Source organism: Manis pentadactyla, chromosome 9, assembly GCF_030020395.1.
Source record: "Manis pentadactyla isolate mManPen7 chromosome 9, mManPen7.hap1, whole genome shotgun sequence".
Lineage (NCBI taxonomy): Eukaryota > Metazoa > Chordata > Mammalia > Pholidota > Manidae > Manis > Manis pentadactyla.
Genome location: NC_080027.1, coordinates 49,640,893 through 49,658,613, shown reverse-complemented (window position 1 = coordinate 49,658,613; position 17,721 = coordinate 49,640,893). Strand labels below are relative to the sequence as shown.

Below are 17,721 nucleotides of genomic sequence, written 5' to 3'. Positions count from 1 at the left end.
ATTGTAAAATAAATAAGTAACCGGGATATAATGTATAGCATAAGGAATATAGTCAAAATATTATAACAACTTGGTATGGTGATACCTGGTACCTAGAATTATCATGTATATAAATGTTGAATCACTGTGTTGTACACCTGAAACTAATGTAATGCAATACTGTTGTCAACTACCCTTCAATAAAAAAAATAAAAATAAATTAAAAAAAAAAAAAATGGGCAGAGGAGCTGAACAGACAGTTCTCCAAAGAAATTCAGATGGCCAACAGACACATGAAAAGATGCTCCACATCGCTAATCATCAGAGAAATGCAAATTAAAGCCACAATGATATCACCTCACACCAGTAAGGATCACCACCATTCAAAAGACAAACAACAAATGTTGGCGAGGTTGTGGAGAAAGGGGAACCCTCCTACACTGCTGGTGGGAATGTAAATTAGTTCAACCATTGTGGAAAGCAGTATGGAGGTTCCTCAAAATGCTCAAAATAGAAATACCACCATTTGACTCAGGAATTCCACTCCTAGGAATTTACCCTAAGAATGCAGCAGCCCAGTTTGAAAGAGACATATGCACTCCTATGTTTATTGCAGCACTATTTACAATAGCCAAGAAATGGAAGCAACCTAGTGTCAATCAGTAGATGAATGGATAAAGAAGAAGTGGTACATATACACAATGGAATATTATTCAGCCATAAGAAGAAATCAAATCCTATCATTTGCAACAACATGGATGAAGCTAGAGGGTATTATGCTCAGTGAAATAAGCCACATGGAGAAAGACAAGTATCAAATGATTTCACTCATATGCGGAGTATAAGAACAAAGAAAAAACTGAAGGAGCAAAATAGCAGCAGACTCACAGAACCCAAGAATGGACTAACAGTTACCAAAGGGAAAGGGACTGTGGAGGATGGCTGGGGAGGGATAAGGGGCGGGGGGAAGAAAGGGGGCATTATGATTAGCATGTATAATATGGGGGGGGCACAGGGAGGGCTGTGCAACACAGAGAAGACAAGTAGTGATTCTACAGCATCTTACTACGCTGATAGACAGTGACTGTAATGGGGTATGTGGGGGGGACTTGGTGATGGGGGGAGTTTAGTAAACATAATGTTCCTCATGTAATTGTAGATTAATGATACCAAAAAACAAAACACTTAACACATACTAGGTGATCAGTGATAACAAAAACAAAATCCAGATTTCCCTCTAACTAGTCTTCTCCTCCCTTGCCCTTCTTTTTCAGCCATATTCTTTAAAAATGACTTCTACTTTGCTTATCTCCCATTTATACCCCAATTCATTGTAATCTGGCTTTTGTTCCCCCTCTACTGACACTGCTTACCAACAATCTCCTTACCATCTTTAGATGCTTTCATGGAGCTTTGAGTCACCTAGTTTTTTTTGCATGTAGCCACTGTTAGATCAATTTCTCCTTCAAACTTCTCTTGGTCTCTGTGACACCAGAGCATTTTCCTATTTCTCGAACTGCTCCTTCTGATTCTCCTTTGCTGCCTGCACTCTGTCGTAAATTAGTATTTGTCCTCAACTTCCATATATCTGGAAAAAGCATGATTCTTTGCTGTGAAATCTGAGTTGGAATTCTGGCTCTCTTACTTACCAAAATGAATTCCTAAGTTGTGTAACTCACCTGAGCCTCCACAGGCTCATCTGCTAAAAGGGACTAAATGGAGTCACTGTACACTGAATCTGTATTTCCCATCAGTGGACTGACGACACAAATTGATTTCCAGGCCTAGAAACCCATTTCATACCATAAGAATGTCAAAACTCAAAATATGTCAAAATATGCTCTTCAAAGCATTTATTAACTATATACAACTAAACAATATGAACTATGATATAAATGTTCCTTTGAGGTATTTTTCTTCATGGGCTGGACTGGCCAAGGTTTCTTAAGACTCCTAGTTTAATGAAGTTTGGACAGAACATGCCATCTTCTCCTGGTAAATGTTCCTAGAGCATACATAGATATTTTTCCTTACTCCAGAAACCTTTGAACTGCATTGAAAATTAGGGTCATCTGCCACACACAGAAAAAGGTCAATGACATTCAGATGAATGCCTCTCAAAGTTTTTAAAAGCTAAATGTTGGGGAAGAGTTTCAATAATGTTTTACTCTTCCATTTTTATAAAAATCTACTTTGCTGAGCTTCTGAGAAGTGTCTAACAATACAAGATTGGCAGACTTCTAGATCCACTCACACTCTGCAATGTCAGTTTCAGTGATGCTTTTTAGTTACACAAACACCTTCAAAATACTGAATGAGGCAGTTTCCTCCGAATTCCTAGTTCCAGGCTTCACTTAGGAGTTTCCCAATATCCAAAACACTTCCAAATTCTTTTTTGATCCATCCTCCTTGTTAATTGCTTTAACTGGCCTTTAAAATTTTCACAAATAAAAATACCTTGAAGATGCAACAACTTATTTGATCTGCTGGCTAAAATTGGTGAGATGCTTTGTGGAGATGAACTGAGAGGAAGAAAAACAACTCTAATGTTAGGATGCTGCTGCTTAAGAATTAGGAGACAGCATAAAACATTACCCAAACCCAGCTGTTATCAAATTTTTAAATATCATTATTTCTTGACCTCTGGAACAAGAAGAGTGGAAATCAAAGCTTGAGGATTAGCTCAAGACATCAGTTCATTAGTTGAAGGGGACTGACTGCCTTGGATTCTTGGCAAGCTAAGTTAAAGGTAAGGCAAATTCAATTTGCAGTCAACTGCAGTATGTGATTCCTCCTACCCAACTGCATAGCCAATACTTATATAATTTTTCTTCCTTACTATAAAGTCAGCTTTCCAAAAATGCCATTTTATCAATGTTAAATATCTGTCTCAAACAATCAACAGGCCTCTGCATCTTAAATTTTCTGGAAAACTCTTCAATGCTTCACTATTAGCACTTGTAGTTCCTCTTGATATTATGCTAACAAGTTCTCATTTTGTTCTAAAAACAGAAGACTTCCATGTGCAGTATTCCCATCTAATGAAATCCCTATTCCCTTGTTTCTATCCACAGGGTTAATTCATCTCTCCTAAGTTACTACTACAAGGTTAGTACTACAATAGTATTGAAATCAGTCTGAACATAATTTCCCAGATCCACTCTCAACTACCACCAGCATCTTCCAAGGCACCTAACTATACCTTGAGCCATCACTCCACTTTGCAGAACCCCTCCAACATAGCACTTATATTTTATTGTCCTTTTTATTTACATGAGTCTCCTCTCATTTGGAGTCCCTAGTGCACAAAGGCTATTTCTTATTCATCTTTGATCTATCAGCACACAGAAAGCACTCAACACAAGTATCCTGTGTTGAGTATGAGCCCAACTGTCACTATCAGCTTTCAGATGCCTTACATATTCCCTCTTGGAAAACCCAGTTTTTTTCCTATATAATCTAATTATCTTAAAATGTGAAAAATTTACTGCAAATGTTGATGAAAAACATTTTCTTTGAAGCTAGTGCACTAGAAAAATGTACCGTAACAACTTAAGTGATCCTAATGAACACAAATTATCATACTTTTTACAGCTTAGTCTTCAGTGAAGACATTTCTTCTACTAAAATGTATGAGTTATCTGCTCCAGCCTAAGTAGGTTTTCAGGTTTTCTGTCATCCACACGTATCAACTTTTCTAATTTATCTATTTACACCAATTCCTCTCACACCTCAGAATTGTGCTTTTTAATATGCAACAGGGTCAAAAGCTAAAATAATCAAGCTTGTTAGAAATGTTTATAGCAGGAAGAACTAAACCCTAATTAAGAGAAATTATGTACCCAAGATCAAAAAGCACAAGGATCTTGTGATAGCATTTTTATCTGCTCAAAGGTAAGGTAATGCTTATTTTCTAGTTCTAATCCACATCAGAAAAAGATGTCACACAGAGTCAGCAGTTTATCCTTCAATTTATACTGTCATTTTTTAGTTTTTAAAATTCAGCCTGGTTTATTAAGCCAAACCCTCCTCACTTTAAAACTCTCTTCTGGGACTCAGTTCAAATCAGAAAGTTAGGAGTCATTATCTATTATACTCACTTAAAATTATCTAAAGCTATTTTAAACTACATTATACACTTCTAGCAGATCAAATGCATAATATGCAATGTGATGTAAAAATATTAAATATTTGTGATAAAAAACATTCAAGGTTAATGGGTGAGTTTTTCTTAGATCCCAAAATGTAATTAATATGGACTAAAATTCATCAGGTAATGTTTCGTATCTTATAAAAAATGTGCCCTCTGCTTTTACTACTTTATATACATTATAAATTCTATAATATAGTGATAATGGAGATAAAATAGAAAAAAGGCATCACAAAGATTTAGACAATTTAAAGTGAGCTAAGAGTGACTTTTAATATGCCAATCAATGTTAATAAAACACAAGTCAAATAGACAAGTGCAAACATATTTTAAACCAAAATTAATAGGGAAACAAATAGACAAATTCTTTTTTTTTTTTTTTGCAACATCTGTAGCCAGTATTATTAGTCAAACGGCTAACCACAGATAAAAATGTATTTTGTGAAAAGCTTGGAATAGTCAGAAGTCATTCTAGCATTTCAAACAGCTATGTACAGTATCACCAAGATTAGTTTATATACAGAAGTACTGAAGACAAAACCTGGCAAAACATTTAAAACCAGACTAACAATATAGTCAAGTACAAAACTTGGGCAGAAGGAGGAAACATTTTAAAAAAGAGGGAAGGTCATTATCAGGAAAAAAAATCACAAAACCAGTAATAATTATACTACAATACAGCATTCCAAAGGGAGGAAAAAGGTGCATTTCTCCAATGCACTAGCTTCAAAGGTCAAAGTAAAAAAAGGCAAACAGCTGCTTTTCATCAGGAGCAGCTAGAGTTCACATAATTGTTTTTTTTTTTAAGGCTATTAACAATGATTGTTTAATGCTACAATTTTACAGCAAAGACAAAACTAAAATAGCAGCAAATTCACAAGGCAATACTTCCACAGAATTATCATCCCATGGTTCATGCAATGCCTACAAAGTGCTCCCAGTTGGATATACAAGTATAAATCACAATTTAAAAAGAGAAATATAAGATTGACACACAGGTACAATGAAGGCTGAGTAGTACTGAGTCTCTCAGCATTTCCCTTTTCCAGGGAGAATATGTTTGTAATAAAGCCCTTGAGTCCTTTTTACAGGTCCCTACAGGGAAAGATACCTTTTATTACAATGCAACAGCAAACTATAAGCAGCACACCACCACAGTGGTTAACCCTGGAAGGCTGTGTAACACCCCACAGTGACTGATATCCTACAGAAGACAGACTGGTAAGACTAGATGAAAGCCTATAGCACTGGTCAAAATACAGCTTTCAGCTGTAATTCACAAGTAAGTCCTAAAAGGTATTTCAGTAAAACTACTGACACCAATTAAGAAAGTAATAGCAAACTGGATTCTCGCAATGATTTCAACCTAGCTTCCTCTTGTCACAGTTTTTTCAAGGAGGTGGGAAATTAGTAGTTTAGTATATGGTAAGGCTGACAGAGCGGTTCATTTTCTTTCCAATAAGTCGAGATGTTCTATTACTCTGGGTGGTGGACCTAGTGGCCATCCGGTCAGTGAAGAGGGCTCTTTCCTCTGCTGCAGCTTTTGCCATCTGGGCTTTCTTGAGTTCTCTAAGTGGATAAAAATAGGAAACAAGACTTTTCACCTACTGTATTAATCCTAGGAAGGGATGTTAAGAGAGGCCAAATACAAACTAAATTATCAGTTGGGAGATCTCTGCATGACAATATTATTCTAAAATGCAACTGAGGAAAGGAAAAATATGAAACTTTAGCTTCTGATCAAATAAATTTATGCAATTATTTTGTGCTTTCCAAATTAAAATGTCACATACATTTGGGCAAAAGTAATAAAGATGCTAGTAATGACTCTGGTTCTTAATAAAAATAATTTCAAAGAGTACTCTAATTCATATTATGAAAATATCTTTACATAATAGAGGTGAAAGGAAAGTTCTATTTCTATTTGTATGAACTATGGTGGCTATCAAGCTAGTGGTAAATAAGCCTTTTAATATTTCAAGTCAGTTTCATTAGCTTAGAATCAAAATGGTATAGCAATAAATAAAGCAAATGAATTAGGGTCATCATCCCAATCAGTTTTCTGAGAATGTCAAAGGTCATTCAGATCAAATATGAAAATCATCTAACCAATCAACATTAATTTCACCCTTTCATTAAAATAAAAAGAAGGTTTCAAAGAAAATGTTAATTCAGGGTTGAGAGTTTGGAGGAAAAAAACAGTACAGGCTCATTTAGGTTTGGCTGCAATTTAGGGTTTGAGGATCATCACCATTTGCAAATATATGCTAGTCTTAAAATTTTTTAAGTCCATGATGTCATAGTTTAGAAACAAACACAAATTTATAGATCACAAATACTAACTTAAGGCAGAAGCCCCCAACTTTAACTGTACAACATGACAAACCACTGTATTCTACACTGACAGAAAGCTTGTCATCTCTCACTAAAATTTCAGAATTACAGGAAGTGTAAATGTGGGGAAAAAAAAAAAAACCCACACTTACTTCTGCAAAAGTGAATTTTTGAACTTTTCAGCATTCAGTTCTATTCGTAATTGTTCTGCACTTTTTCTAGAAGCAGAAAGCAATACGGAATGCTTTACCAGCGCCATTGCTGAAGGTCTTCTCTCTGGATCTGGATGAATCATAACCTTAAAAAGAGAGTGAAATTAAGGTAAAGACAAGTAATCTGATAAAACACTGAACCATGTAATAAAGTGCTCATAAGCAGCTCACTTTCAGCAACTCGGTGAATTCCTGGGAAAGCACTTGTGGGATCCGAGGTAATCTACCCTGTCTGATCTCATGCCACTGGTCTCCATTTCTGGGAAGAGGTTCAGCACCAGCAGCACAAACTACTGTGAGGGCCAGGGCAAAAATATCCGCTTTTGGTAGATGGCTATAGTTCTGTAAAATACAAACAAAAAAATGTAAGGGACTATGGAAATGGTCAAATAAAGATTACACCTCAGTGATAATTTAGGGGAGAAAGAGTACTAAATTAAAATATCCAATGCCACATTTATTTAAGTTTAGGACCTATTCAGAGAATAAGCTAAATTGGGGAGACTCTTAAAATTACAAAGTAATATATACACTCTGGGATTGGGGAACAAATAACATTGCTAATGGTGACAGCTTCCTCTTTATTGCTAGTCTGATTCAACTCTCAGCAGAAACTTCCTCTAACAGGCATCATACGAAAACACAAAACATACAGACATCGATAAGTTACAAATATACATATAAAAAGAACAATGGGATCATACAATATATTTGCTGTACTTGTTCAGTTTTCATTCAAAACTCCTATCAAGAAATATTTTACCACATGCTTTTTGAAATGGTACTATTAACTATGGGCCATAATTTACTTAACCATTCCCTTACTGCTAAATAATATTTTTATTTCTCAATTTGTGTATGACTATTTCTGTCGGAGATTCCTAGAAATGAAAATTCTGGGTCAAAGGGAATGAGATTTTAAAATGTTCACAGATACTAATACTTTGATCTCCAAAAAGGCTATGCTATTTTAAAGTTCTACCAGTTAGTGTATGGAACTTCTCTTTTACCACAACTCCACCATTGCTGATTACAAATCTTTGCTTTGACTGACTTCTGCTAAATTAAACACCTCTAGTTAATGGTTTAGACATTATATTTTTGTATTACCATTCTACTAGTTATTAGCTTAAAACTTTAAGACATCTGCATTTACATATTCTTCTATCAATTGACAAGTGTTACACAGCAAATAGCATTATTAAAGGAGAAAAACTACCTCCTGCAAAACTTCATTTGCGAGAAAACGGCTATCACCCTCTTCAACTTGTGGACTAGAGATCCTTGTTACATGCCCAAGATCACCTGTAAGTATTGAAAAAAATAAAGTCAAGAGTTAAAACAGCCTCTTTCTTAATATTTAAGCAATAATCTGGTTACCACTTTTTTCTTACCTATTTTATTTATTTACTTTTTTATTAAGGTATTATTGATATACATGCTTATGAAGGTTTCACATGAAAAAACAATGTGGTTACTACATTTACCCATATTATCAAGTTCCCACCCATATCCCAATGCAGTCACTGTCCATCAGTGTAGTAAGATGCCATTCTTACCTATTTTAAACATAACTTTGTTGGATGCCCAATCATCTTCATCTCCTTCTTCAGAGGCAGCATTTGGGATTGAGGTCCGAGATATGAAAATATTACCTGTCAAACAATTACTCATGTAAGCCACACTAACAATTAGCAGTATACCCAAAGTTCACAAAGAAGGCGTACATAAGAATCATCCAGAAAGCTTTTAAATACATAGATTCTCATATGTCCTACCCCAGATGCAGTGAGGATAAGAATCTCAGGAGATGGGAACTAGGACTATATTCTAGTAATATATTTTTTGGCCTAGCACTGGACCTTGAACATTTGGAAACCACTGCATTAGACTCTTGTCACCCACACATTAATCTTTAACAGTTTTAATTATTTAGAAACAATACAAAAGGCAATAATGTAGTAATATATGATACTGCCAAAGCACAAAATTTAACCTAACGCTACAAGGCTGGTATGAAAGAGTCCTACAGCTATTGAATTTGGTGACCACATGGCACCTACATCTCAGTGTGGCTTTGTGGTTCATTTCCACTGCACACACTTTGTTCCTTCAAATTCAGGTAAATAAGCTCATGATTAACAAAAGTTTTAGTGGCAAATTTATAATATTGAATTTATAAATTTTTTATCACTCAGATCACCTTTTGAGTTTTGCTTTATTTATAGGGCAACTTATTTTATGGTGGTATTTGTAAATTAAGAATTTTTAAGCTTCACATGCCTTAATATTTTCAACTTTTATACTTACAATGGTCTACTATGTTTGTTTGATTCTTAATATAGATATACATGAGTATAGGCAAACCTTACTAATTCACACTTACTGCCGTTAGTCCAAGTATTTTTAATACTTAAAAATTTTAATGAGTTCACATAAATTCTTCACATAACATAGAAATTAAGTTGTGTAAAATGACTTAAAGTCCCATGAATCATATACATTTCCATAGATTAAAAACAAAACTCATGAAATTCAACTTAAAAACACCTAGCCTAAATAAATGTTTAACTTAAATCCATAAACCTTTCAGTTATAACTTCTAATTACAGAAAATGTAGGAGAGAAAGGAATAACCTAAATGCTTCAAGAAAGCAACCAGTCAAATCCAGAAGAAAGGAAATCTTGCAAGGCAAGGTCTGTATTTTTTTCTTTTCAAGTAGAGAAAGGGTAAAACCTGAAAAAGAAAAATGGATCTAACCAGATGTAATGCATGATCCTGAAATGAATACTAGGTTTGGACAAATCACCTGTTACTTGGATCAACTAGGAAAAATTTTAATATAATCTGGTTATTAGATGAGATGAAAATTTACTGAAATGGGAAGGTAAAGAAAGTTGACTTAAAAAGGTTATTTAATGACAATGTATACATTATGTTATTTTGATAAAATGATAGGAATTCACACTAATATGTTATTGTAGGATTCACTTTCATCTTGTTCTTAATGCAAGATAATCATAATGTATGTGCTTTGTTTTCTTAATATAGTTTTTTCATGGTATTTATATGCTAGAAATACCACGTTTATATAGCACTTAAGTTTTCAAAAAATTTTCACACTCCTCATTTTACTCTAATAACCCTGGTTAGCTGCACCAGCATTACTTTATAATTATGGTTCTACAGCTTGGCAGAACAGACTTGTCAAAAGTCTTTTAAAACTAAAAATGAAAAAGCATTAAGATGTATATGTTCTCACTGTTTTAATATAATCATTTATTTCTATATAACCCTGAAGAACACAGGTCAGAGGATCCATAATACTTACTAGGCTTTATATCCATGTGAACCAAAGACATTGAATGAATATACCGTAAGCCCCGGCCAACTTGCAAAAGGAGATCCTTCAGCTCTGCTTCTGTGAAGTAACTCATGATTCTATAGTTTTCACTTATGGCATCAGCTAAGCTTCCACCTAACAAACGGGAAAAATTAGTATTTTCTTCTTCATCTTTACTGAATGGCCTGACTCAACCAAGACAGTGATAGTTAATAGGACCTATTCTCTTCAACATGCTTCTGAAATAAAAATTTTATTTCTTTCAATAGGCAAGATAACAGAGTACAAAATATAATGTAAAATCTCTCATCCATATGCCCCAGCAACCCACCTTGATCCTGGAATAAACCAATGTTAATCAGTTTCTTAAATATTCCTTTCAACTCCTTTTTATGCAAATAGCAACATTTTCATTACCTTAAAGATCCTTCTTTACCAGCATACAAAGACTACCTCCTTCTTATGTCTCCACAGAATTCCACTGTATAACTGAATGGTAATACATTAACTAATCCTCTAATTGATGGATATTTCACATACATTTCTAAGCCTTTGCTACAATACACTATGGCCTAAGGAGTAACTTTGTACATTGGTCATCTCATATACACATTAGTATATCTCTAGAAAGAAATTGCTGGGTCAATGGGAATGTATGATGAAATAAATACATGCACAGTGTGTGCATGTGTGTGTGCGTAGTACTATACTCATGTTACTCAGAGGGCCATTTCTCTGCTTATCCTTCTGTAAAAGAGCTTATTAGGGTTGGTGCCAAGACTCCAGTGCCTCTGAAAAAGCTCACGTAACAATATCCTCAGTTTGATTTCAAAATGGCTAGTACTTAAACTCTGCTAGAATGTGCTTTATGTGAACCTGGGGCTTCGGAAAACAAATTTGGGGCAATTACACAAGTACACACTGTCCCCCACTGAGAAGGCTATACTAATTTATACTCCCATCATTAATGTCTGAGAATACCTGTTTTCCCACACCCTTGACAACAGTCTATAATTTTATAACTAAAAACCAGTATCTTAGTAGTTTTAATTTGTATTATTATGAATAAGAACAAAACCTGCTTTTACAGAATCAGTCAAGCCAATTAGCTGATACTTTTATAACTTTTTAAGTTTTATTTAAAACCTTGTAAGTTTATACTTTATCTCAGAGGAAAAGAGAAGTTATGTGGAAAAAAATAGTAAAACACCTTAAAACGAACTACTTCTGTTTAAAGTTTAGTTAATAATAATAAAATCAGAGCCAAATTAATATAATCAGGAAGGTCAATGATATATTAGGAAAGAAGGTTCTACAAATTGAACAACAGTGAGTAACAAAACGACAAAAGTATTAAAAAATAAATCACACACATTTGGATATCTCAGGCTTAAGTACGTTCTCCATTCTTAATTTGTACAGTCTTGAACTTCAGGAAAGAGGGCTCTAGAAGGACACAGGTCAATAAGCCTGTCAGACAAGTGGGCTTGGAGTCCTACAACCAGTTTAATAAGGAAAAATACCACTGCTTTTTATGGGTCTAACAGTTATAGCTGGGCTAGCTCCCTTTATCTCATTGCTGAAAAGGTAAGAGACAAAAACACTCATCTGGTATCTCAGGTTCTCTTCCCCTATCCATCGACATTTCTCTACACTTGTTCATGGAGGGTAAAATTTCAGTATCACCAAACCAAGACAAAAGGCTTAAAATGCAAATGACTGAGATAATAAGTAAACTCAATCACAATAAAGGTTGTCAGTTTATCAAAGCATGTACAAATGAATGATAACAGAATCCTTTCCTCTTGAAACTGTGGAAAAGATCTGAAGATCAGGTCCATTATTAGGACATGCAAAGCTTCACCTGGAGGAATGGTGGAAAAGGGGAACAAGAGCTCACAAATATATCTAAATAACGTTATTTTCTTTTATCTCAGCAGAGTAAACAACCAAGGCAGAAGACACAGTCCTGTTTCACACAGATCTAAGTGTTTATACTGCTCCAAAATAATAAACTGTCTCAAAAGATTATTTTATAATCTAACTTATTACAGGACAAGGTCTTTGTAATAATGAGAGGGTAACAAGACCACCCACTCCTCCCCACCCCAAGAATTTTCTTGAAATCATCTGAATTACACAACCATGTATTTGATAGGTTGTTACAAATTTGTGATCCTTGGACTGCTGCTGAAATACTTGAGAGAACCGGCTGCCATCACCAGGTGAGGAAGGAAGAAAGAAGTTAAAGGAGATGGCATCTAGCAAATATACAGTGGAGAAGACATGGTCAAGTTGTACTATTTTAACTGAAGTAATGGGAAAATGAAGGTTAAGAAACAGAACAGTCCCAAGGTCGTGGGATACAGCTACATAAATATTTTGATGGTATGAGTAGAAACATTTCAAAAGACATGTGAAACAAACTAGAAGCAATTCTGAATACTGAGCATTTACGTTCTTTCAGCAAGTGTACAGAACTGATAAAAATGACAACTAAATGAGAAACCAAGTATGAGAAATGGATCTTTTACTTCTGTTTTCTTCATTTTTTTAAATATAGAAAACATGAATTCACTAATTACACCACTTCTTTATTCACAAGCTATGAGATGGCTGGTCTTGACTAAGGAAGAAATAATAAGAATCAACAAAAATAACAACATAAAAATAAATTTTTCCTATCACCTCTCAAGTGTTCACTAAATTCTAAATTCACAAATTGTGACAGAAGATACACAGAAATAGAAATCCATTATATAAAAAAGACTTGGGTATTTAATAACAGATTTAAGAATCAGAATTGAGACCAGGATTTTGGTAAAAGTTTAATGGAAAAGGAGGGACCCAAGTTGGTCCTTGAAGGACTTGATGAAATTGGAAGCTACACAGAGGTCCAAAGTTGAACCTCTGTATATGCTTGTTTTGTTTGTTTTGTGGGGGAAGGAGAAAAGGAGGCACAGCTAGAGAACTAAAAGAGCATTAACTTACTGCACAGAAAAGTCTTAGTGGATTCTAGTGGTTGGACAGATGGGAATTAGGGCAAGATTATAGCATGCCTTGAACGAAGGCTGAATTAGATCAATGTTGAGTCACTGTCCTTTTATAAGTAATCAACATCAGTTTAGCAGCACATAACACGAAATGGAAAGGGAAGGTGAGATATAGGGAGCCTATGCTTATTTACTACTATATCCCCATACACTTCACTAGGATCTAGGAATACCAAAATATACATGGTGAGGCCTCTGACCTCTTAGGAAAATCAGTTTAATATGAGTGACAGGTAAATAAATAATATGCACAGTTCTACTACCAACGTGGAAGGGACAAGGTTTCAATCTTAACATCCAAGTAGGTAGGCATAACTTGCACTTGAAATGCATGTTAGTCTTCTGATCTTTCAATTTACAAAAGACACAGAGCAAGAACTTTAAAGTACATATTCCTTTGGTGTTTATTTTTCTAAGCTTACAAATTTACATGGGAAACATTACATTACTCACCATTACAATATTCATTCTGTATAAGCATATGATCATCTTCTGCCCATGCAGAGAAATATCGAACTACATGAGAATGTTGTCCAAGCACTGCATGAGCATATACTTCTCTCAGAGCATTCTGCCTAGGATTTAAGATTAATAGAATGGTAAATCATTTTTATTCAACCTAAACTGAATTAATTTATCTGAAACTTCATGAAAGAAATTTGACTTATGTATCTATCAATATGGTGAAGAACAACTTGCTTAAGAGAGGGGGAGTTAAGACTATGCTAGATTTTTCCAAAGGTTTCCATCAAAGAAAGAAGGAACGTTGCTGGCCCTAGGGCTCAGGAAGGATGAAACTCTATTTTACTGTGAATTCATGGATGCCACTAGAAATAAGAAATCTAAGGCTCCAAAATGAAAAGGATTCGATTAAATCATTATACCTTCTCATAAGTTGGAGAATTTCAACACTATATCAACTAAAATTATGTTTTAATTGATCAAATTTTAATGTTTGTAACACCGTAGGGAACAAAAGAGCAAAAGATAAAAATTTTAATACATACTCATCAACAGAGCCAGCCAATGGCTTTTTTGATCGCTTAATAGCATAAATGCATCCATCCAACCTCTTCACACACTTAAACACAGAACCAAATTCTCCAGAGCCGATTTTCTCTAACTCATGAAATTCTGTTGTATACCGTGACTTCATATTGCTTTCAGTAATTGTAATTCTCTGTAACAAAAAGTGTACCATATACATAAGACATGAAAATGACTTTTTCCTATAGTGATAGCACTATATGTGAAATTTAAAAATCAGTATACTTTATGTTTTAATGCTTATTTACCATTATATATGATAACATTATTAGGTAGAAAGTCAAATTTCAGAACAATAAAAAGCTATTTACTTTAGCAGGTCTTGTTTCATCTTCTAACTCATAATCACTGGCTTCCATGTCTTCACCACAGGAACTGAAAAATATTATAAATTTTTCCATCAACATATCTGACAGATATATCAAACTTTCATCTGAGAATTGAATGAGATGGAATTTTAATGAATAAAAACAGAAAAGCATTAATTTTGTAATCACAAGATACAACTCAGGTGATGAAAAACACTGTCTCTGCTGATATCTCAATAACCAGAAGTCACCACCACCACATACATCAAAATTAGAGCCTTTCTAAATCAACTCTTGGTCTGCTTCATTTTTGACACCAAAAGATTTCTTACAAACTATCCAGGCTTTTTAATCCTTTCTTTTTCACACCACTCTTTCCCACAATTGACTACTTCTCATCTAACTCTTCCGAGAATCAGGTACTAGGAAGAGAGAAAAATTTCAGAGCAAATTTCCATGTCATACTGTTGAAATTAAATTTTGATAAATATACCAAAGCAATCTTAGGTGTCTGGGGAACCAAACTGTTAAATAAAAAATAACTTACTCATTCCAATATGTTCTTTTTCTTCTACGACACTGTCCTGAGGAATGAAGTAACAAAGAATCTGGAGTAAAAGGATTAATATTCACTTGAGGAGTTTGTCGCATGTCCAATTCTCTTTTTCCCGATTTTTCTGTATCCATGAATAGAGAACCACTTTGGAGTTTGACAGAGCTGGAATCGATTCCTCGAGCTTTGGAGAGCAAACTCTACGTGAGGAAAAAGACAATTTTTAGAATCCAAGTCCTACAGACAGCTCTCTCAACCTCATCTTCAACAAGGCTTTTCACGTGATTTAATGTGTTGGTCGAAGCAACACACACACGCCTTTATTTCAAGCAAAATAAACAGTGGTGAACGTAGGAGTCTGAAGCTGGATACTAACCACCTTTTCTGGAAAAGACAGCCAAGTAGAATAGGCCTGTAAGCCTAAGGGGTATGAATGCAAATTAAAATTAAGTACAACTCTAGAGGACAAAAGTTAAATGATTTCAATTCATCAAAAAATAGAAAGCAGTCAGGAAGCCCCATAAAACGCCCTTCCCCAATCCAATGAGGGCTTTGAATGCCACCTCCCCAGGACTCCTCCCCTCACTTCCAGAGGGATCTTGCCTTGGGCAAGTCCGCTAGTAAACAACGTTCAAAAGCACACGTCTTCCGGATGATGGTACAGAAACGGACACACCTTAAAGGGTACATTTATCATCTTCATTTTTTAACTGCAATACTTGTCTTAATCTCATGCCCCTTTTAAAATCTGCTTGCGGTCACTTAAATTTCAGAAGTGGTAATCTGCATACTCGCTTGCCGCTCAACAAACAGGTGCTGACTACCTTACTTTATGATAATGATCAACAGTATGAAAGCGTAAGGGTCCCAAGCACCACCAACAACGCCTATTTTTAACAGCTGGATGTTCTCATCATTACAGGGTCCCTGGACGCCGCGAGCCCCAGCTCTACGGTCCTCGGGCGCGCCAAACCCACGGGATTAAAACAAACCCTTACAATACACATTATATCCGCGATGAGGCTAAATGTTACCCTGAGACATTAACGAGTCTGTAAATGCTTGGGAGGCCAGCCCTCTCTTCTAAGCCGAAGCGCCACACCTCAAACTTTTCCCCATGAGGCCACATGACACAAAACGATAAGCTCAAGAAATTTTTAACCTAACTCCATCCTGTGTGCGCCGCCCAAATTACAGGGCTGATCGCTGCTTTTAGAAGACACCATATGGCTGCGGCGCTCGGGAGTGTCAGGTGGTGGGGCCAGCACAGCTCCAACATTCTTCCCAACCACGTTATCGGCGCCACACTCCGGGCTGACACGGCGGACGTTAAATCAACAGCCACCTGGACTGCGCCGATCAGCCCCTTTGAAAGATGAAGAAGTTCCAGACGAAGTCCATTGTTCAGTTACATAATCTTAACGGACAACTTCTGGGCAGGGCCAAAAAAGAGGGGCTGCCAACTTTTTGTTGCGGCGCAGGCGAGCGAGTGGGGGTGCAGCCGGGCGGTTATGTAACCGAACCCGGGCGGCGCCGCGGCATTTTTAAAAGGCTGATCCGGGGCAGGCTCGGGGCGCCCCGGCCGCCGCGTCCTCTCACCTTAGGTGTGTGCGGCGTGTCGAAGAGGCGTAGCTTGCGGAAGGTCTTGTGAGGCGGGGTGCCGGGGTGGTCGGGCAGCGGCGCGTAGGGGCCCTCGCCAGCGCTGCGCGCCCCGCAGCCGCGCGGGGACGCGTCCCCCGGGCCGCCGCAGCGCACCGGCGAGAACGAGCTGCCCAGAAAGTAGGCGGCCGCCGGAGACTTCACCGGCGACGAGGAGCCGAAGCCCTCCTCCTCCCAAGAGTCGCCCTCGGCCTCGCCGCCCGCCGCGTCTGCGCCCGGACAGGCACCCCGCAGTAGCATGTCCTCCTCCAGCTCCCCGGGGCTGCCGGGGGCCGGGCCGGGCGAGCGGCGGCGCTCGGGCCCGGACTCTGTGGGGCTCCGCGCCGGCGGCAGCGGCGAGTCGGGCTCCTGAAAGGCCGAGTCCTCCCCGGTGCTGTGGCCGCTGCCCTCCTCCTCCTCCTCCTCCTCCTCCTCCTCACAGTCGCTGCAGGGCGAGAAAATCAGCTTCTGCCGCAGAGCACAGGAGCCCCCGGCGCGGCGGGGCGGCGGCGGCTGCTGCCGGCTCAGAAAACTCATTGCGCTCCTGGGGCCCGGGCCGAGGACCGGAGAGCCCACGGAGTCCAGGGCCGCGCCGGCCCAGGGGGCGGGTCCGCCACGTGCGACTGGGCGCGCCTGCGGGCCGCGGCGGCGGACCTGCGCAACTGCGGGCTGTGGCTCCGGGGCGCTGGGACTGCGGTCGGCGGCAGCGGCGGCGGCTGTGAGGACTGTCCGGCAGAGGCGGAGCCGCCCGGGCGCCGAGGCTGGGATCTTCGTAGCTCCAGCCGGAGGTTCGGGCTCCGCGGCTTCCCGCGACCGTTAACTCACGTGATTGCCCAGGCCACCAATCCTGGCCCAGCCCTGGGTTTGAAAAAAAAGGAGGGCGCGACGTAGCCCGCGGGGGAGGGATAAGCTACGCTATTTTGGCGCGAACCCGCTGGCTCCGCCCTCTGGACGCAGGCCTGGCCTGGGCGTGCGCGGCGCTGCGGGCCTATGAGCTGACCCGAAGGCTGGGAGCCGGGCCCGGCGCCGCCCGGACTGGGCCGGCTTGGGGAACCGTGGCGGCCCTCTGGGAGGGGCCAAAGGAGCGGAGCTCCGTCAGACCG

General features: G+C 38.2%; 1 protein-coding gene across 3 annotated transcripts; it reads right to left on the bottom strand.

The window, feature by feature from the left end:
• Positions 1–348: 348 nt before the first annotated feature.
• On the bottom strand, positions 349–17,391 carry WEE1 (WEE1 G2 checkpoint kinase). 3 transcript variants are annotated; one of them, XM_036892329.2, is made up of 11 exons: positions 16,580–17,391; positions 14,975–15,180; positions 14,431–14,494; positions 14,080–14,252; positions 13,526–13,647; positions 10,008–10,154; positions 8,235–8,330; positions 7,895–7,980; positions 6,847–7,017; positions 6,616–6,761; positions 349–5,698 (listed from the first exon to the last, which is right to left on the bottom strand). In XM_036892329.2, exons 1-11 carry the CDS (start codon positions 17,153–17,155, stop codon positions 5,545–5,547), a joined length of 1,941 nt encoding a protein of 646 aa, XP_036748224.2. In that variant the 5' UTR covers positions 17,156–17,391; the 3' UTR covers positions 349–5,544. The 3 variants fall into 3 exon arrangements, with proteins under 3 accessions (XP_036748224.2, XP_036748227.1, XP_036748226.1); XM_036892332.2 differs by lacking the exon at positions 16,580–17,391 and adding an exon at positions 16,143–16,487; XM_036892331.2 differs by lacking the exon at positions 16,580–17,391 and adding an exon at positions 15,357–15,521.
• Between the last annotated feature and the right edge of the window lie 330 nt (positions 17,392–17,721).